The sequence below is a fragment of the Miniopterus schreibersii genome (assembly GCF_964146895.1).
Source record: "Miniopterus schreibersii genome assembly, chromosome: 11".
Lineage (NCBI taxonomy): Eukaryota > Metazoa > Chordata > Mammalia > Chiroptera > Miniopteridae > Miniopterus > Miniopterus schreibersii.
The window spans coordinates 15147814-15169591 of NC_138111.1; the positions used below are offsets into that span (position 1 = coordinate 15147814).

General features: G+C 37.3%; 1 protein-coding gene across 1 annotated transcript in view; it reads right to left on the reverse strand.

The window, feature by feature from the left end:
- The window catches only part of C5 (complement C5), a 75111-nt gene that overhangs the window by 25642 nt on the left and 27691 nt on the right, over positions 1–21778 (reverse strand). Inside the window, exons 13-26 of the mRNA XM_081152380.1 lie at positions 21513–21722; positions 21243–21392; positions 20084–20213; positions 18815–18877; positions 17846–18043; positions 16234–16324; positions 14399–14472; positions 13116–13255; positions 11876–12103; positions 9865–9925; positions 5495–5584; positions 4163–4375; positions 3637–3712; positions 299–458 (exon numbers count right to left, since the gene is read on the reverse strand). Of these exons, the coding sequence (XP_081008506.1) occupies positions 299–458; positions 3637–3712; positions 4163–4375; positions 5495–5584; positions 9865–9925; positions 11876–12103; positions 13116–13255; positions 14399–14472; positions 16234–16324; positions 17846–18043; positions 18815–18877; positions 20084–20213; positions 21243–21392; positions 21513–21722 (1884 nt within the window). The remainder of the gene's footprint in view (positions 1–298; positions 459–3636; positions 3713–4162; positions 4376–5494; positions 5585–9864; positions 9926–11875; positions 12104–13115; positions 13256–14398; positions 14473–16233; positions 16325–17845; positions 18044–18814; positions 18878–20083; positions 20214–21242; positions 21393–21512; positions 21723–21778) is intronic.

Here is a 21778-nt window from a genome sequence, read left to right on the forward strand (position 1 = left end):
AGGGGTACGTAGACAGTTTGTGCATTTTACACATTCTGAGACCTCTAGCATCTGCTGCCTATGAACCGCCAGTGCCTGTTACACAAGATGTCTAAGATATCACTGATCTGACCTACACTGGGTGGTCTGAAGAGCAGAATGAGGAGGCCTTTTGAATTCTTCGTGTGCGCACAAGAGGAGTTTCTTGCAGGGCTGCACATATTTGTTCCTGTCTTCCTCATCCTCCTAGAATAGGGTGAGAGAGAAGCTCAAACGGGCAAATACAACTATTGCTAATCTGTGCATTTGGTTTCCTTACCTGTAATTTTAACGGTTGGTAATGGGAATATTTCTTGAAAGACCCGTTTGCTAGCTGACCATGCTCAATCAGCCACGTTAAAGAATTGCAAATTGAATTTTGGTCCTGAGGTAAATATTTATGTAATTGTCCCAGTACTCTTAAAACAAAAGCTGTCAACCTTTAAGACAAAATCAAATAAATAAACATTTATACACTGAATTGCTTTTGGCTCTCAATTTACAGTGTGTTTTAGCACATACAGTGTTTATTCTTTAAAAGAAAATAACATTTTAAAACATGCAATTCCAAAGTAAATTGTCATTATTTTACAAGAGAAGGGAAGATTTTAGGAAGATCTCCAAAAACATTCGGTCAACAAATGAGAGCCACACATTTTCTGTGGTTGCAACATTGTGAGCCCGTACATAAGCTAAAAAATGGATGCCTGATGATACAAAATAAAAATTTTTTAAGTTAAAGACAACAGCAGTAAAACAAATAGTGTTGAGTCAAGGCACTGACACATGAACGTACGATGTGGAAGAACAAAATTGTAGAATTCTTGATTGTAAGATTTGTGCAAGCCATCTAATCTAAATCCCTCTCTGAGGCCTGAACACCGTTCCCCAGCATCAGTAGGAGTGTTTATCTGCTTCCCCTAGAGCCATGCCATTGATTCAGGGCTCACTACCTCACAAGGAAGCTTTAATTCTCATAATTATTTAGTCAAAAAGCAATTTAAGTCTTTACTGATATCTCTCAAAGAGCCCTGTCTGATGTGGCTCAGAGGTTAGAGTGTCGGTCTGAGCACTGAAGGGTTGTGGGTTTGATTCCCAGTCAAAGGCACATACCTGGACTGCAGGTTCATCTCTGGCCCAATCGGGCTTGTGTGGGAAGCAACCAATAAATATGTCTCTCTCATGTCGCTGTTTCTCTCTCTCTCTCTCTTCCCTCCCACTCTCTCTAAAAATCAGTGGGGAAAAAAACTTCAAGTGAGAATTAACTATATATATATATATAATTAGATCTTGTCTGATATATATATATCATATCACAGGCCCCAGAATGCCTCTTACACCTTCATTCCTCTCCTCCAGTTCCCTCACTCATTCAACTGCCCTAGATCTGCCCAATTCTTCAGCTCCTCAGATGCCTTTGAGATACCTCTCTCCTCACTTTAAAAATTTTTTTTCATTTTCCTTTTTAAAATGAGTAACATATTATTCATTGTACTTTCTGCATATTTCCTGTATTTCTCTGAAAAAATTTTGAAAGTATTCAGGTAGGCCATTTTTTCTATGTATCTATTTCTCTCAAGGAGCTTGTGGAATTGGTTCTAGGACAGTACACAAGTGTTTCTATGTTTCTGGCTGAGCACCACCCACTCAGTTTTGCCCAGAACTCCTGAGAGGCTCTGCGTGTTTACTGATAGGCTGTCACATCTTGTGGGGGTTTCAGTTCTCTAGGCATTTAGTTCCCAGCTCCAGTCTGGATCAACACCCACCCTGGTAGTTACCTCCTGATTGACATGCTCTAGGGATATACATGCCTTTTAAAATGTGCCATCCACATACGGCTTAGACACACTTCTAAGGTACAATCTGTGAGACTTGGTGACTGATTGGATATAAAGCCAAAAGGATAGGGAGGAGTCAAAGTGGGGATAAAGTACGGAGTATCGCTGTGCACTGATTAAGGGAACAGAGAAACAAAAGAATGAATTTGGCATAGATTATATTTGAAGGACCTTTGGCTCCCAGACCCTAGAAATGTGGATCTGGAGGTTATGAAAGAAGTTAGGCCTTGAGACATAGATTAGAGAATCATCTGTAGAGAAGTTATTAAAGTCATGGGCAAAGACGAGATTGTACAAGGAAAGATTACAGAAAATAAGAAGGTCAAGGATGAAATCCTAGGGCCTCTCAATAGTTAAAGGGCATAATGTAAAAGTTAATTATTCTAGACTGTACACTCTTTAAAAGTGATTCATACTGTAGTACCCACAAAGCACATGGCATAGTGTGTTTTTAGTAAATATTTTGTCAAAGCATGATAGTATTTTTTGAAAATATATTACCATATGGATTTAATTAATTCAGATTGTCTTTTCCTCAAATCATCAGAATTATGGAAGTTATTATGCTTCACTGGACAAGTACTTATTGAGAACCTACTATGTGCCAGGTATGTACCAGGTGCTAGGCATACTTTGAATTGCCCGTGTAGAGCTTACATTCTAGTGGCTGTCTGACAAACAATAAGTGAGGTAAGTAAGAATCTTAGTAATAGTCAGAGGGGAGGAGGGTTAAGGGGCTAGGTGACACAGGTGAAGGGATTAAGGAAAAAACAAAGTCAGAGACGCGGACAACAATACAGTGATTATCAGAGGGAAAGAGGAGTGGGGGGAGGAAGAAGAGGGTAAGGGGGGGACAAATGGTGACAGAAGGAGACTTGACTTTGGGTAGTGAACCCACAATCCAATATACAGATGATGTATTATAGAATTGTACACTCGAAACCTATAGAATTTTATTAACCAATGTCACCCCAATAAATTCAATTAAAAACTTTAAACAAAGAATGTTAGCAATACATTCCAAAGAAAAAAGGGAAGCTGGGGAGAAGGCTATAAAGTTTTGGGATGGGAATGGGTACAAGTTTAGACAGAAGGATTAGCAGAGGCCTCACTGAGAAGGTGACTTTTGGTAAAGACCTGAGGGTAAAGAAGCCAGCCACGCTGATACCTGGGGGAGCATTCCAGATGGAAGTAACAGTCAATGCAAAGGCTCTGAGTTGGAAGTGTGGCTGGTGTGTTTAAGGAACAGCAAGGAGGCCAGTGGGGTTCAAGTGGAATGAAAGAGAACAGAATGGGATACAGACTGAGAAGTGAGGTGGGACCAGACCACAGAAAGCCTTGTAGATCACAGTAAGAACTTTGGTTTTTACCCTGAAAAGATGGGAAGTTTCTGAATCGTTTTGAATGGCATAAACTAAAACTAATTTATGTCTTAACAAGGTCATTCTAGATACTCTGCTGCATAAACTGAAGAGGTGCAAGGGCTGAAGCTGAAAAACCTGAGGCTAGTGCCATAATCCAGGTGAGAGATGAGAGTGGCTTGGACCAGTATGGTGGAGTGGAATTGGTAAGAAGTAGTCAAATTCAGGACATATTTAGAAGGTGCAGCCAAAAGTATTTGCTGGCTCAGATGTGGCTTGTAAGAGAAAGAGGGCAATGAAGGATGACTACTAGGCTTTTAGCCTGAGCAACTAGACAAATGAAGTTTCCATTAAGGTTGTTATTCTTTAGTTAATTAATCAACTACTGTATAAAATACAAGTCAAAACCTTCTACTTACCAAGTACAACCTTGTCCATTTTTCCACATGCTATAAGAATAGTCAGGATTTTTGTAGGACATGATGCTTATCATCCCTAAGAGGCACCAGAAAAAGAAAAGAGTGCTTCATTGACCTCCATGTCTACTCGGAGTGCTTTATTAGCTCCTGGGAGTGGTAAATTTCCCTTGATGTTAAGCAGCAAACATATGCTCTGTGGCCAACATTGAACTTCTCAAAGGAAATATATGAATCACTTAAATTGGGAATTATCAAGTAAACTATTCTGAGCTCATTCAAGAAGGAAGGAAGTGTGCTTTAGATTTGGAATGCAGGTGTCTTGTCTCTCATTTTAGTAAGTTAAGCCAAAACACAACAGCAAATAGTATTTATTCCTATAGTAGAGTCTACCTTATAATTTTTTTGATGAAATGCTTCTTTAATTAAACTTTTGTATAATTCATAACATAAATATTAGTTTAATTACACTATTAGTTTAAAAAACACAAGATTTTTATGTACAATATGTGAAATAGATTTTTTTTACCTTCTTTTAATTTTTTCATCAGGTACTGTTTTTCAATTAATGAGTTAGGAGAAAAAATGTTCCAATGATTTCCTGCTTCCAGGTAGTGATAAACATAGAATACTGGGACAGCGCTCATCAAGTCCGCCTCTGCATTCCCCTTGGGGAGGTCAGCAAGGATATCAATGCCTTCCCGACTCACAACTGCAGACATGACCTCACCCATAAGCAGTCCTGAAACACACACACACACACACACACACACACACAAAATTCAAAGAAAATACAATCAATTTCTATTAATTTCCAAGTAACAGTATATTTTAAATAGAAATAAGAGCAAGCATCACTAGTCTTTCCTTTTTATCTAGGCAGTTGAGTTACTTCTCTGAATTGGGGAGATAAAAATTAAAAGATCTGGTTAGAAAGGCAGATTTTTTAAAAACACCAAAAGTACGCTTAAAAATACCACTGTTATATGGTGGTGTAATACAGTGGGCAGATTACCGCATAGAGTACATGGCAAATTAACTGCCATTCAACTTGAAAGCATTAGACACTGCAAACCCTATTAATCAGTTGCTTCTGCAAAGCAAAGCAAAGCAAAGCAAAGCAAAGCAAAGCAAAGCAAAGCAAAGCAAAGCAAACAAAGCAAAGCAAAGCAAAGCAAAGCAAAGCAAAGCAAAGCAAAGCATCTGAATTGTGAATGCTCTGTGAAGGTCCTGTCCATAACTCACTGCTCAATCCTGGACTAATTGCTTTCTTATATATGCAACAACAAGGTTGCTCATGATTAAAAAGTCCTCTCCAGTACTAACATTCAGTGACTCCAAGATCTTATCTGAGATAAAGTGTAATCAGGACCTTCTATATTTTGAAGATATGTCATTGAATTGTAAAGGCTGGAGACCAGGGAATACCCAGCAGACATCACTTTTGCAAATGCAAAAGAACCCCTCTGGGACACATACCTGAGCAGAGCAGTGCTGCTGGTTTGGGGTCATTTGCAATTTATAAGGCATTCTCTAGAGTAGGACTGGCCACTAAGATCATGGAAAGTTCTTAAGTCTAGAAGCAGCTGCACTTCCATTGTAGAGAAGTCTTTGGGTCAATGACAGACCTCACCCTTCATCATGGAGAATAAATTTCCTTTTAAATCAGGCCAGTAGAAGAAGACAGTTGGAAAAGTGGTTGGGGATTTGAAGGTGGGAATAGGAGTAGGGTACTCCCACAGGTGAGTTTGTATAAGCTACTGAATAGAGATGAGGAGAAATAGAATGATCATGAGGATATTTGATTTTTGTTTGAAGCAAAAGGTAAAATAATAGATAAAAATGACATTTGTTAATTTACCTTTTACACTGACAGTCCTTTTGACTTTTGTTTTGGGGACCAAATCTAATGGTACCCTGTATGGGAACAACTTTTGTCTGCTAATGACACCTGAAATTAAAAAAAAGTTATTAGATTTACACAGAGTTCTAGAGGGAAGACTCTTTGCAGATTATTTATAATATAGCTACTGCAAAGGAATTTAAAAAACAACTCATAATAACAATATTAAAATTTTAGAAGGAAGTTAAAAATAATTAAGGATTTTGATCAAACCCTAGGCTTAAGTAATCTCTTTAAATAAAGCATTGCATTTGACTGTAAGCTTTCTAGTCATTACAAGATAGGAAAAAAATAGACTATATAAATCTTATTCCCCAGTAAAAGTGAGATAGTCATTTTGTCCAAAGAAAAAAATTGTTCTTGGAACTGAAATCTAAAAATAACTCACACATAATTCCTTAGTCAAGGAAATGTGGCGATTAGCTCCGTTAGGAAACATGCCCTGAAATTCTTTCCTCCTTGTCTTCTCAGTCTTACTTAGACCCTTTTTCTTTATGCACAAGAACAGAGTTTAGCACACCAATATCAGAGCATTTTTCTACTGTAATCATTGGTTTATTTCATAAAGATGACGATATTTACCACGTTACTGATGGAATAGCAAGAACTCTGCTAAGCTCTTTATTTTTGTTGTTGTTGTTAATCCTCATATGAGGATATTTTTTCCATTGATCCTTACAGAGAGTGGAAGGGAGGGAGGGAGGGGAAGGGAGGGGGGAGAGAAAGTGAGAGAGAAAGAGAGAGAGAGACATCGATTTGAGAGAGACATATCAATTGGTTGCCTCCTCATACGCCCGACCCGGGGATCAAATCTGCAACCCAGGTACATGCCCTTGACTGGGAATTGAACCTGAGAACCTTCAGGCCACATGCCGATGCTCTAACCACTGAGAAACCAGCCAGGGCTCTGCTAAGCTCTTTACATGCATTGTTACATTGGATCCTTACAACATCCCTGTATGCTGCGTCTATTATTATTTTTATTTTATAGATGAGGAAACTGAGGCTTAGAAAACAAATTGCTCAAGGTCACAGAGCTACAGCTGTGATCTGAAGTCTAGAAGTTTTTGTTGTTTTTTAAAATATATTTTATTGATTTTAGAGAGAGGAAAGGAAAGGGAGAGAGACAGAAACATCAATGATGAGAGAGAGTCATTGATCGGCTGCTTCCTGCATGATCCCAGGGGATCGAGCCCACAACCCGGGCATGTACCCTGACAGGGAATCGAACTGGGATCTCCTGGATCCTAGGCTGATGCTCAAATGCTGAGCATATATAATCAAAGAATCTGGCAAATAGTTCATGGGCTATATATGGTACTTAATGACAGTAGGTTGCTTGAAATTATCTTAATTTGATCCTGCACCATTTTTCCCATCGATACCTGCTCTTGATTATTTCAATTATCATTAGCAACTCTGCTACCAGATGGAAAAGGTACAGAAGAGAAAGCTAACACTAAGAGAAGTCAATTTTACTCCTTGACAGAGATCATGATAAAAGATCCATCAAGCCCTGGCCAGTTTGGTTTAGAGTGTTGGCCCGTAGACTGAAGGATCTCAGGTTTGATTCCAGTCAAGGGCATGTACTTCAGTTGCAGGCTTGATCCCCAGCCCCGGTCAGGGCGGTGTGGGAGGCACCCTAACGACATGTCTCTCTCACATCCAATGTTTCTCTCTCCCTTGCCCCCTCCCCCTTCCACTCTCTCTGAAAAGCAATGGAAAAAATCTCCTTGAGTAAGGATTAAAAAAAATAAAAAAGACCCATCAAGACAACTCATATAAAGATAGATACCAGAGAGATTAAAACAGTTAAAAGTTAAATCTGTAAAACCAGTAAGATAAAATATATAGCAATATCTTGCATGGAAAGAACTATTAAAAATTACCCCCAAAAATATAATAATAAAATGAAATTGTAATGAATTTCACTATATCAAGATAAAGGATTCCTGTTCAACACACACTATGGTTCATTATTGTACGAAGAGGTAAAATCAACATGAAATAGACAAGAAAACCGAAATGGAAAATAGAAAAAAAGTGGAAAAGATAGGAATAGGCAATTTATAGAGGAGAAGCCCAAATGGCCAATACTTTATGAAGCAATGTCTAAAATCAATAGTAATCAGAAGAATCCAAATTAAAATAATAATGAAATATCACTTTCTATTCCTCAGAAGTGGCACATTTTAGAGAGGCAAGGAATACCAGCATTGGTGAGAAGGTGGAGATATGAAAACCCTTATGCAGGGCTGGTGGAAGTGTAAATACTACAGCCATTATGAAGAGCAATATGACAGAAGTATACGACATTTCATATATGTGTGACCTTTGACCCAGCAGTCCCACTCCTGGATACACAGTCAGGATAAATGCTCACACAGATTTGAAAAGGGAGATGCATGGGATGCCCACTGCAGCACTGTTTATGGTAGCGGGGAATCCATCAATAGGGGATGGCTAACTGAAACAGTGGTGGACTATACTTTGAAATACCATGTATGAAGCAGTGAATTAAATGTACATATAGCATTAGAGATATTTCTTTAAAACAGAGTATTGAGTTTAAAAACTTAAGAAATAGAACAGGATCTATAGCACAGAACCTTTTATATGTTAAAACCACCATTATGTCCCTGCTCAAAGACATATATCAAGCAAGCATATTTAAGTGGGTGCATTTGGAGGTAGGAAAGTGGGAGCGGGGGTCAGGAATGAAAGGAGGAAAGAAAACATGAGAGGTGCCTTCCCAGACCAATGATAATGGGGTGCCAGGAAGTGGGGTGGGGGTGGGGAGGTGAACTCTGCATCTGAGATATGAAAATATTTAAGGGAAAATGGTTTGTTAGGTAGAGAAAGTAGAAACTAGGGCTAGTCTTAAGTATTGAGTCTCTGTGATTCATCTCTTTTTAAGCTGATGTCACACAATGTTAATTGCTATTACTTTACAATTTGTTCTGATAACTTGTTCTCCCTCACTGATATACTTTTCAGATTTCTTCTAATGTTATTGTCCATTTACTTTTCCAAATGTATCTTAGCTTTTGAAAAACACAAACTCTATAAAGTCATATCCTGGTACAGCAATTCCAATATATAAATACTGAAACTATTTAATAAAATCTCTGAAATAAACTGGAATTGATTGCCATCTTTACCCCATTTAGCACTCTAGAAAGTAACAGAGCTGCCTACATCTAAATTGTCTAAAATGGTAAGGGGAAAATGTCACACAAGATAGGAAAGAGGCAAAGATTTTTTCTTTTAATCAAGGTTTTTGATGAAGAGATCTATTCCCAGGTAAAAAGTCATTCATTCCCACCTTGTGGCCCTGATCTTCACACCTAGGATGGGTAAGGCAGGACCATTTTGGAAAGCTGTTTGCAACAATGTTAGTATAGGAGGCACAAGGGTAAAAAGAAGGAAAAGGCAAAGGATGCAGTGGCTCTAAGTCATGATGTAACTGTTTGAGGCTAAAACCCTCAGAACTTACAGTATCTCTTCCCATAGATTCCCCGCCCCCCTGCCCGCCCAGCTATGAGGAGGCCTGTGTGCAGATAAAATTAGAGAAAAAAGCTACTGTATGGATACATGGATACAGGACAGATTTTTCTTTTTCTACTCTACTGAAGTCACCCTTATTCAGTTCATGATACTCAGCTAGTTTAAAATGTTAAGGTCTTAATTCTTTGCTTTCACAGAAACGGCACTCTGAGGTAAACTTTTTTAATCCCCATTGCTATATCACTGAAAGAAAGGGAAAATCATTCGATGCAACAATAAGGTAAATTTTAATCATTCAATAAGAACTATGTAAGTCTGTCTTTTTTTGTTGGAAAAAACTGTTAACTGAGCATATTATAAGTTTCATAAGTAGATAATGTAATTAGACCTTAAGGGAGCAGATGTTTGCAAAATTCTAACATTGACAAGATTCAGAATACCTCAATTGAAAGAAAAAAGGGGAGCAGGAACAATGCGGAATGCTTTGTAAAGTGATTAATCAACACTGTGTTTTCAAATAATGCATGTTAAGTATGTAAAAGTGATTTTTTCTTATGTATCCTTCGGACTGATGGTTCAATAAAATATTATAATTATTATTGTGTTGGGTAGAAAATGATTAATACCTAAGGGAAGTCATGGAATTACTACTATTTCAATGCTTTGCATTTAAAACTAATGGAATTATTTTTCTTTGTTCTAAACCCATTCAGATTACAGTCCAGACAATTAACATTTTGAAAAATAGTGTTTCAAGTTACATACACACTTTAATTTCTAGAGCAAAGATGACACATAAAATACAAAATTATTTTGCCTACCGTAAATACCCTTTGGGTCTAGAGTAATACCAGCAAAACTTTCCTTTTTGATACCTTCTGGCTAAAATAAAGATAGAAAATATTCAGTTAAGAACATGATTAAATCTATATGATCTCAATTCTTAGGTGAACTTTACCGCTTTTCTAATAAAAAAATCCTTTTTTGGGGGGGGAGAGAAAGCAAAGTATGTTTAAATAATTAAATGCATATATGCAAGAATAAGATTTCCTGGCTATTTGCCAGAAAATAATAGAGCAAATGTTAAATAGAACTTATTATAAGCCAGGCAATTGACCTAAGTGCTTTGTATGTATTAGCTCATTTAATCTCAAAACTACTCTATGAAGTAGGTTCTATTATTACTCCCATTTGACAGATGAGGAAACTGACACACAGAGAGATCATGAAACTTATTCAATGTCACGCTGCTAGGAAGTGACAGAGCCAGGATTCAAACCCGGGCAGCCTCGCTCCAGAGCCTGTACATAGATCCACCATGTAAGGATGCACAGGACAAGCCTTGCACAAAATAAGTCAATACATGTTTACTGAAGTGAATTTCATGGCTGAAATTAGAACTTCGAAAATGAACACTGTGAACCTTGAGAAAGAAGAAACCTACTAAGAAGGGCTCCTGGTTGCTAGCTGGGATCAAAAAACAAAACAAAACAGAACCATATTGCATAGCAGTCATTTGTATATAGGAACCTCTCACACAAACTGCACTTCAGGGAGAAGCCTGGGCTGAGCTCCCTGCCTGCACTGTTTCTGCCATCTGAGCCAGGCCTTATAAAGGAGCTCCTGGAGTCCTGTTTCAACCAATAGGGCTGAGGCTTTCTCCATCCATTTGGAGCTGCACAGCTCTGACCAACCAAAGTGGTTCTATTCTGACCAATCAGGGCAGTGACTTTTGGACCAATCACACAGCAAGGATTTAGAGTCCTTATTGGCATGAGGACAGACCAATTAGGGACCAGGGGTGGGGACTTCCGTCCATATAAGCTAGCTCCCCTCGGCTCTGAGAGAAGTTCTCTTTCCACAGAAGGGAAGGACTGCGTTTCCCTGGCCGAGCTAAAACACTGAGGCTGTCTCTGGGAGCAGAGTGGAACAGACCAGTGCCGGCCAGAGCAGACTGGAACGGAATGGAGCAGATCAAATCAGCAGAGCAGATCACACAGCACAAAGCAGAACAGGAGGGAGCAGAGCATGGCAGACCATTGAGAAGCAGACTAGCCAGAGAGGCAGCCTCGCAGCCCTGCTGTATCACAATTGAGCTGTTTTGCAATGAAGAAAGTTTCCTTCCTGCACCCCAAATTGGGGATTCCTGTTGGCATTGAAGTGGAGCCAACCAACCATTGGTTGACAAGACCTAGGAAAACACAGTTCTGTCATTAACTAGCCACTTGACTCTGGGCAAGAATCTTATCTTAATAACAGGAAGACACTCAACAGACTCCATGGGTAAATCCTACTGAGTAAATGATAGGTTTTTTTCCCTTTTTTGGCCTGTTTACTTATTTATAAAATGAAAAATTTTCTAGACTATAAATCCTAAACTATAAATGCATGGGCATGTCTTATATTTCTAGCATCTACTATAATGTCTGGCACATAGATTTGAAGAACATATTTTCTAGATGTGTTGTGGGGGCGGGGGTAAACCTGGAAGGCTATATATCAAATTGTTAAAATTGGATAGCTCTGGGTGTGGGGATTATCAGTGACTTTAATTTTCTTTATGTTTTTTTCAGTATTCTATATTTTCTACAATAAGCAAGTATTGTTTTATTTAAATTTTTAAATAATTTCAGAGTTAAGAAAAATTGCAAGAATAATACAAAAAAGATCGGAGATAATCTCCACCCAGATTTCCCCAAAAGTTAACATTTTGTTACATGTACATTATTGTTTTCTGTGTCTCTTTCTGAATTACTAAGCATAAGTTACTGATAACTTTTTTCAGAATGAAACAAGTGATTTTAAAAGAATCAGGAAAAACATGTTTCTTACCACCACTCGTAATGTTTTTACTAAGATTTCTTTTCCCAGTGAAGTTTCCAGTGAAAAGTTGATGTTGTGGAGGCCAATTTCCAGAGGAAGCACGGTAAAGGTTACCAAATGACTGGAGGAGCCCTCTACTCTCTGCTGTAGACATCTGGAAGTCTTTCTCTCCTGATGGTTGATGATTGGGCTTCCTGATGAACAAATTCCCTCCACAGGAGACATTGTAACACAGAACTGAAATATCACCAATGAACAATTATATCAAAACACTTTATAAGGAAAGTATGCTCTGTGTTCCTCTGGACACAAACTCCTGATACTTTCACAGTGTTAAATAATTCCTTAGATTCTAAGGCCAAGAAGAAAGCTCATTTCAGAGTTTCTAAAACATACATACAAGTTCCTGTAGACCTTAGCAATGTGAAGGGATGTCTAGGATGCCCAACACTGCTCAGAAATACCTTACAGTGTTACCTACTAAGTCAGGGGCAAAGCTACTGAAGTTCTTTGTTCTTGCTGTGATAGCATTTGTTACACTGTCTCTTTGTATTTCAGACAGTGGGAACCCCAGGTTCAGGCATTCTGTCCTACTCATTTTTTTATCTTTTAGCTCATTCTTTGGTATGCAACAAATGGTGTTATGAAAGACTGAAAACTCCCATGTGTTGGCATTCAAGTCCCTGCCCAAAATGTCCCCAGATTAATTTTCTAATCTTACCTTTTAACTTTCCACTTGTACCTAATTTTACAACCACACTCTGACTGCAGAAAGACCTAGGTTCAAATCTTGGCTCTGCTTCCTACTGTATAATGAGAGCAGGTTGTAAGAGCTCTTTCATTCTCCATCTCTGCATATTTGTAGTGGGGATAATAACAGTAGATACTAACGTCTGGCTCAAATAGTAAATATTTTTCATCTCCCTCCAGATCTAGTGAACTGACCGAATTGAGAACTATACCCCAAAGAATAAAACCATAATAACCAGAATAGATTAAGCAGGCAAACAAGAAAGAGTGCCAGTGTTCATCAACTAATTTTGAAAATTTTCTCAAAAATAAAAGTTCCTTCTTTCTCTTCAGAAACACAAACTATCCAGGGTGGGCAGGACAGGAATTAATATTGGCTTATACTGCTGAACTGAGTTGAGTTTTTATTTTTTGTGTATGTAATAATTCCATTAATAGAATTCTCAGAAAGAGAATTCTTTTTTTCATTTATTTGAACATACCATAAATACCTACTTACCCCTATCCCAGACATCCTATAGTTGTAAACAGTTCCTTTCAATTCAATCTGTTCCCCTCGTACAACAGAATATGGTATATTCATTTCCAGGAAGACATCTTTGAACACTTTTGACTTGACAGTATCAGAAACACATATACCTTCAGCACAAAGTAAAAGCAAAGTAGAAGCACATTAGGGAATTCCTATAATACTTCATTAGTACTAAAATGGCTCACATTTGCTTTGCTTCAAGAAAAAAAATTAAATCATGTTTTCTTCATCATTGTCACCCTATGCCTTTGAGTTTTCTATTCATTGATCTTTATTTCAACAGCTATTGGTATTAACAAAAAACTTTATTTGTCCAACAAATATTGAATTCTATTTAAGGCATGAGATTTTCAACTAAAGAACCAAATCTCTTTTTAGATATTTATCACTGGCTCCATTTAATGGGTATAAAATTTTTATCATGAAAACCAAGATTTTATAGAAACAAAAAATAGCAAACAAACAAAACCAACCCTGAAGTTATTTATAAAGTATCTGCACTAGCCCTGGCCAGTTTGCCTCAGTGGTTAGAGTGTAGGCCGGCAGACTGAAGGGTTCTGGGTTTGATTTTAACCAAGGGCACATACCTCGGTTGCAGGCTCCATCCCTGGCCCTGGTCAGGGTGTGTGCGGAAGGCAACCAATCAATGTGTCTCTCTCACATCGATGTTTCTCTCTCTCTCGCTCTCTCTCTCTCCCCCTAACACTTCTACTTCCTTTCCACTCTCTCTAAAAATCAATGGAAAAAATTATCCTAGTTGAGGATTAAAAAAAAATGCTGATGTCAAGTCCCTATTTTATTTCATTTTTCTTAGTGATTGGGAGCTTGAGAAGAGTTAGAAGCAAATGCATACAACCAAGGTGCATGCCCTTGACCAGCAATTGAACCCAAGACCCTTTGGTCCGAGGACCAACACTCTAACTACTGCACCAAACCAGCCAGGGCTTGACATCAGCATTCATAAAATGATGGCTTATAAAAGAGCAACAGAGGAAATCAATATGGTAAAAAATGTGAGCATATCTAAGCCTTTTTGTAAGACATTAAAAAGAATATTACTTAAAATGTCACCACTTAAGTCCTGGGTAAACTAAGTAGAAAATAACAAACACAAAAAAAACTTACTTTTTTTTTTTTAAATGATAGCAAAAATACAGCATTCTATAATGTCCTTATTAAAACAAAGCATCAAACTACATTTTGATAATCAAATTACTACTTAAATGAGTATATAACTTAAGCTTGCTTACCACTTTCTGAAATACCAACACCTTGAATTTCCCAGGTCGTTAGAGAATCAGGCAACACAAACTGCAACTCCTTTCTGAAAGTGAAAATGTTAATGTTCAAATACAGTGAAACATTGATAAACCCAACTAGACAGCATTCATTAACAGAATTTTGCTTCATATTACTGTAAAAGAAAAAAAATTACAGCAAAACAAAAATCACATCAGGTATTAGGAAATTCAAGCAAGAAAAATATATTGCGTAAATCTCCTACTTGTTTTATGCTTTTAGATTTTTTCCCTTGGATGGTGAGAATTCAAATTCAGAAGGATGCCTTTGAAACATTGCAAATTTAAAACATACAAAACAAAGAAAAATTATGTTCATTATGTAGTATGTTCTAAAATAGGGAAGCAAAGTAATGCATCTCAACAGTGCTCATAAAGTTGACATAACTAAAAATTTCTGATTAAATTTATATATTTATTTCATTCAACAAACAGCTATTGTCCACCAATTCTGTGTCAGGCATAGTGGTAAGTACTGCGTATACAGCATTTATAAGATATAGTCCTGTTCTCAAGCAGTTTTCAGTCTAGTGGAAAAACCACTTAAATAAACTGCAATGTACTATAATAACTATATCAATAAAGCATAAAAAAATTCAGAGGAAATTTGGATTTATTCAACACACTTATTTTAGTGCTTCTACAAGCCAGACAGACTCTATGCCAGGTCCTAAATATAAAACAGTAATCTGAATTTAATCCTTGCCCTAGAGGTAATTACATTTTAATGTGGAAGATGGGCAGGTAAATAGGCCATTATAATACTGTGATACATGTAACAGGGTCAATCAGGAGGAATAATTTATCCAATCACTGGTACAGTAGGGAAAAGTGATGGGGAGGCTTACCAGAGGAAGTGCTAGCTAAGGGGCAATGTCAGCTGAAATGACAACACTGTGGAGGAAGAATTAGAGGGGATATGGTAGAGACAAGGAGACCCATTAGAAAACTGATGACAGGCTTGGGACTCAGTGCCTTGACTGCTTTGAGCCCACAAGAAAGGGTGATGGTCAGGGTCTCGACATTATGCATCACTGTTTTCAGTGCTTGGTACCAAGTGGGCATTCTGAAAAAATGTGTTGAATAAAGAAATTTAATGAGAAAAGAACCTTTCTTCTTATTAATCAACATTTGTTTTATAGTACAGCTATTTCAGGATAAAAAGGGTTGCTTTACAATATATAGCATAGGTGTGCTCAGTTAATGCTTACTGATGGAAATGAAATTAAGTGGAATCGAACACTTCTTCCCCAAGAGTTAATTCTGCCTTGGACCAACTAGTAGAGCAAAGCACACATTTAAGAGAAAATAAGTAAAGAAAAAAAAAAAAATTGGCCAAATGGTAGTATTATCTTAACTCTTAAATGAACTATTGGGAAATGGGCAGTCTTCAGATTTTTGGCCATAATATTTGTATTTTCTCACATTTTTCAGAGATATGTCAAAGAAGTATACCTTTATTAGATAGGACAAGGGTCTCAAGGTCTGGGCCATTCTTACTAAATCCTATTCTTGCTAAATGTTAAAATGTAGCACAGTATTTTGCAGACCAACTGTTAACAGGATATAACCCAACCTGATAAATGTAGCCAACTGCAAAGAAGACATCAACATGTAATTGACCAAAGAGTGTATATAAGCAATGACTAAGCCTCCCTTCCAGAGGCAGAGCTTTGGATATGAATCCCCTATTTGCTGCAAGTAAATACAACTACCTTGCTTGAGCCAACTGAATAGGGTACACAAAGTGGGGACCAAAGTGGGGAATCGCTTGAGTTCATTAATACCTTCTGGAGACATGATGAACTTCCCATAACCAGCTTTCTGGAAAATAGCTCCTTATTTCTGCTTTGGTTACTGGTGCCAGGGGCTGTATATCTGGGGGGGGGGGGGGGTATATTCAGTTATAGAAAAACAACATAAATTCTATTTAGAGCCAAACTGTAAAATATGGACATTAATCTAAAACAACCATTTTCTGAAAGATCAATGAAACATGTTGCTTAGTGATTTCAAAATAAGAACTATTAGAATTTCTCCATTAATAGCACTGACAAAACAAAGCATAAAAAAATCTTTGTTTTGTAAGTTGCTAAATGTTTAGTGTTCCTGAGATTATACAAGATAAAGTTATTTGCATTTTTATAATTGCAATAATTCTGTTATTGTGATTCTCTGCCTTAGCTCAGAAATTTATTTATATTCCCTTTAGTCAAAATAAACAGAGCTCCTGCTCCTGTCCAAGGTGAACTAACAGGGACTGTAGTTATCCTTCTATCTTAAAAAAAAAAAAAAAAGACTACCAGACACACACCATGTAAAGCAGTTTTCAGACACCAGAGCTTAAGTGATCCAGGACTGTGATTCCTGAGAGAAGGGAGAAGATGGGGTAAAGCCTTGGACTGTCCAGATTTCCTCTCTGGAGACAGTTTACAGACTGGAGAATTTACAGACTGCAGGCAGGAAGAGGAACCTATGCAGACCCTTACAGAGTTGCAGCAACACACATGGGAGTTTTGGGAGGTGGAGCTGTCTAGAATGCAGAGTGCTAGTATCAGAGAGAAGCTGCAGAGATTGAGTTCCATGTAGCTGAAACCAAACCAGACGATTATAGTTGAAATAATGGTCAATGAAAAATATATGCACTAGGTTGTTTATGAAAATGCAGCTTACAATAAGAAAAAGTCTAAAAACAACCCAAATACATCTAATAACATGGTTTTGGTAAGTAGCCACAAAAATTTATGTTTGCAGAAATATATCCATTCAAATGGATGATGTTTAAGACACATTATTAAGCAAAACTATCAGATTATAAAACAGGAGCTGTCATTCTGCTTTTGTCTGTTTTATTTTGACTCTATATGTAAATGAAACAAAAGGCCTAAAAGTTATGAAAACATATTAATGAGATTTCTATAGAATCTGAAAATATATATTATACTTGAAACCGAAATAAGATTTCAACTTTTATATAAGTGCACTTAACCTTATGGTAGATTTAGAAACATTTTGCTATATTTGGTCATATAGGTATAAATGGAATTTTAAATGTTTGTAATATCACAGAACCATAGAATTTTAGAGCTCAGGGGCATATTGGAGATCATCTGGCCTAACTTTCTTGCTTAAGAAATTAGGAGATTGAATGAGTTTATAGAATGAGTCAGCTTTAAACTTGCCCTGGGTCTTGACTATAGACTAGTGTATTCTGCTCCATATACTATATATACCTTTTGGATTTCCAAAAATGATTAACACATTTTTTTCTTATGGGTATTTGCAAGTTATCTTTTCTACTTTCAATTTTAAATAGAGCATGAAAATTACCTTAGCAGCATAAAATTACACAAAATTCCTCATATTGGGCAGAATTCTGATAGAAAATGTCAAACTTACGCAGCCTTCCCAATTGCATAGGTTTATGAGGGTCTTCAGCACGGAACTGCTTTGCTATGACACAACATTCCTTAAAAGCTTTGACACATCTTGGGCCTATCTTAATCCGGGCAGCTCGCTGTTCACAGGTTTCATCATCATTACGATAGGCTCCATCATAACAACATTTCTTCACTTGTGCATGTTGGTATTTAGCAGCTGAAATGGTAATAATACAGGTGCACTTGATTATCCATAAAGCCATAACACCTCACGCTTAGAAAGGATCTGAAGGAATACTTGGTTTCTACTGCCATATGATGTCCCTCCCCACAACAGTCATGGTTAGTTGGCTGACTAGTCTCCCTTTAGAACTACTCTAGGAATGGGAGAATGTGGCTTCACGAGGTAGGTAGTCCACTCTGATTCATATTAAATGGTTAAAGGGCTTCCTGCAACTAAGCTAAATACTAAGTCTTGAAACTGCCACCTTGGGCTCAGCACCCTTTGACTAAAATATGTTAACTATCTGAGAAGCCCTCAATATTAAATAATTTCTATTAGACTTGTTTCCCAAAGAGTAATCCAAAATCCTATTGACTGTTAGACATATGAAATAAAAGAGATAGATTTCTAGGTATTCCCCAATTAATTAAATTATGGATTTTTTTCAGAATAAAATGAAATAATATGATTTTAATTGCTAGATTAAGTTTGTAGAGAGGAAATATTTATGACAAATAAAAGTTTATCTTTTAGATTTTAGAGATAGAAATAATACTTATTTTCCTCAGATTAAAGTTATGGTAAATGAACTATTGGATTTATTTGGATTCATCTTTTTGATAGAGGTGAATCAGATGTCAGTGCATATCTTTCTTTTTGACCATTTTACCTGAATTAGGGGACATTAGATAATGTTTCATTTTCTTCAGCTTTGGAATAATAGGACCATAACCTTTTTACAGTCACATGAAAATTTTAGGGTACCTTGTTCTGCTATTTTCTGCGGCAGCATTCTTCTTGGCCTGAGAATTTCTTTACATGGTTCATCTATTTTGTTTTTTTAAATGATAAAGACAAAAAAGAATAAAAGGAAAAGGAGATTAAAATCTCAAAAATAGAAAATTCCATGAAATACGTAAATATTTAAAACATTCACAAATCATTCATTTAAAATATTGAGAACCTGCTTTCAACTAGGCATTGCACACTACATATCTTACTATGACTTGTTTTATCTTAGGAGAGCTCCTGATCTAGTGTTATATAGTTTGGCTTGTTTGATCTGAGTTTGGTTTTGAATCCTGTAACCTTTTTCATCTACTCATTACAGAGAAATAGCTAAGTATTTACAGTGAGCAAAGTTTTTGTTGGATATGCTATTTTTATGATTTGTTCTTTGTGCTATATTATTACAAATAATCGCATTAAGTATACTTATAAACAATTTTAAAACCATAGAAGATGATTAAGATGTGATCCTTGCCCTTAGGGATCTCATAGTGCAGTGGCTAAGAAAAGATGTATAATTAAGTATAAGAATGTGCAGTGATGCACTGCTATTGTATTATAAACAGAGCTAGTCCCTACAATATTCTTTCTTTTAAAAGAGGAGGGAATGATCAATTTTATGGGGCGAAGAATCCTCATAGAGGAGATGATTCTTACACTAGCTCCTCCTGGCTAATAAAAGGAAAAGCAGTTCTGATGAGGAAAGGCCCCAAAGTGAAAAACAGCATAGGGGCACCCAAGAGCCACACTTGGCTCTGTAGAGCTTAAACATAAGGTAAGGTAAGGTAAGGTAGAACAGGATGAGAAATAGTTGGAGAGAGTTGGGGAGAAGATCATGGGAGGCTTTGAGTACTACACTAAAAATGTGTACTTGCCCACTGGTGTGGCTCAGCAGTTGAGCATCAACCTGGGATCCAGGAGATTGGGGTTCGATTCCCGGTCAGGGCACATGCCCAGGTTGTGGGCTCCATCCCCAGCAGGGGGCGTGCAGGAGCCGGCTGATTAATGACTCATCATTGATATTTCTATCTCTCTCTCTCTCCCTCTCCCTGAAATCAATAAAGACATATATTTTTTTTAAAAAGTGTACTTTATCTTAAAGGCTAATGAAATGTACTATACATGTCATTCTAATATCAGTGTAGAGAATATTCTGGAGGGCAAAAAGGAGACCTGGTAGGCAAATGATTGATGTATATTTCAGTATCAATTTGCAGAATAAACAAAAAGTGATGAGCGTTTTACCATTTTCTTGGGTGTCATCTGCATTTGTGTTGGTGAGGAAGGTGAGTCCAGCCAAGTGGAATACATCTGCATTGTTGCGGCCACCACCTGCCCCACAGCCCAGGTCACTCTTCTCTAAAGCTTGAAATACCTGTCCAGACAGGTAAAATGTTGAGCCTATTCAGGTGTAGAAATCATTTCTCTAAAGAACTAAAGGTATGAGTTGTTTTAAGGTTATAACAAACTTGTGAAATATACCGGCCACTCACTTAGCAAATAGCCACGCATCCCAGCTGGCTCACTTCTCCTACCTCTGTGACTTTCTAAATAAACTTCTTGCATCAGAATTCTTGGCTCTGAATTCTTAGCCTAACTCAAGAACCGAGGTCTAACTCCACTGTTAATATAATCAATAGAGTATGTCCTCCCAAACAAAAGAAAAATAAATGGGTGAATGTATAAACGAGTGAATTAGCAAACACATTTTTAAGATGCTTAAAACAAAGCAAAACATCTTGTGTTTGAGGGAGAAGGGCTCTAGGTTCTAAGTGGGTGAGAACTTGTTTGGGGTGCTTATTCTAGTTTTAATTTTGACCCCAAATGTTTTCCTTTCTGAATGTTTTTAACTTCAGTTTCTTAGTTCTTCTGTCCTTGTTTAAGGAAATTCAAGCCTAGGAAACATGAACAGAGTGTAGGGGAGATAAACGGGAATTTAGGGGAATTGTATCATTTGCAAACTCTTCTGTGCCACAGACTTTTATGAGAGTAAAAAAACAAAAACAAAACAAACAAAACCTCCCCAGAGGTTGCTTATCCAGTCTTTTCTTGTGCTGCTACTATAATATCCCCCTCCCCTGCCTGCCCCCGCCCAAATCCCCAAATCTCCTCAATGGATGGCACTTTTGTTCCATGAATGTGATTGCTATAGCGGTCCTATGTTTTTAAAGTGCTTAACTCTACACCTGGAAGAACAAAAAAGGATGGGACTTGTGCTTTGGGGAGTAACATGACAATGGCTTACCTTCCTAAGAACCACTATTAGAGTACAGATTTTGCTTATGAAAAAGCAGGTCTATTCTTCCCTTAATTCTTCCCTCACAACCTCCCCTGGGGGCCATACATTGTGACGCACTGCACAGAGCCACACACACACGGTAACCAAGGCTATGCACTACTTAACTTTTTCTAGGGACTTTTTGGCTTTCCTTTGGAGTCCATATACAGCACTGTCCACCGCTGTTAAAGCCACCCAAGAATTTGACTGAGTTGCCATATTAAGAGATACATGTTCACCTGGAGAATATACATCTGTATCTGGAGACAGATAAACCTAGAAAGTCATTTGAAAAAGAAAAAAAAGGTAATTTTTATGAGACAAAATGTCATAGGTTGCTGTTTACAGTCTCCTTTACTCAGAAAAAATTCGATTGTGACATAATTTGTGGCTTACCTGAAGCTGGTTGCCACATTTTTCTTCAATATTTAACCAGATTGAGTCAGACACTAATTCTGCTGTCTGCTCTCCTGTGACAATATAATAGACCAGGAGACGGGCGGAAGGAACCATTCTCTGTGTCACTGGAACATTTATACTTTGATAAGAGGAGTCTGGAAGTTTCTTCCTTGTGCCAAAGTCAATGATTTTGCCCTTGGATAAAATCTAAAAATAAAGAGTGTCAGCAAAAATAACTATAAAAACAAAACTTTTGCTTCAGG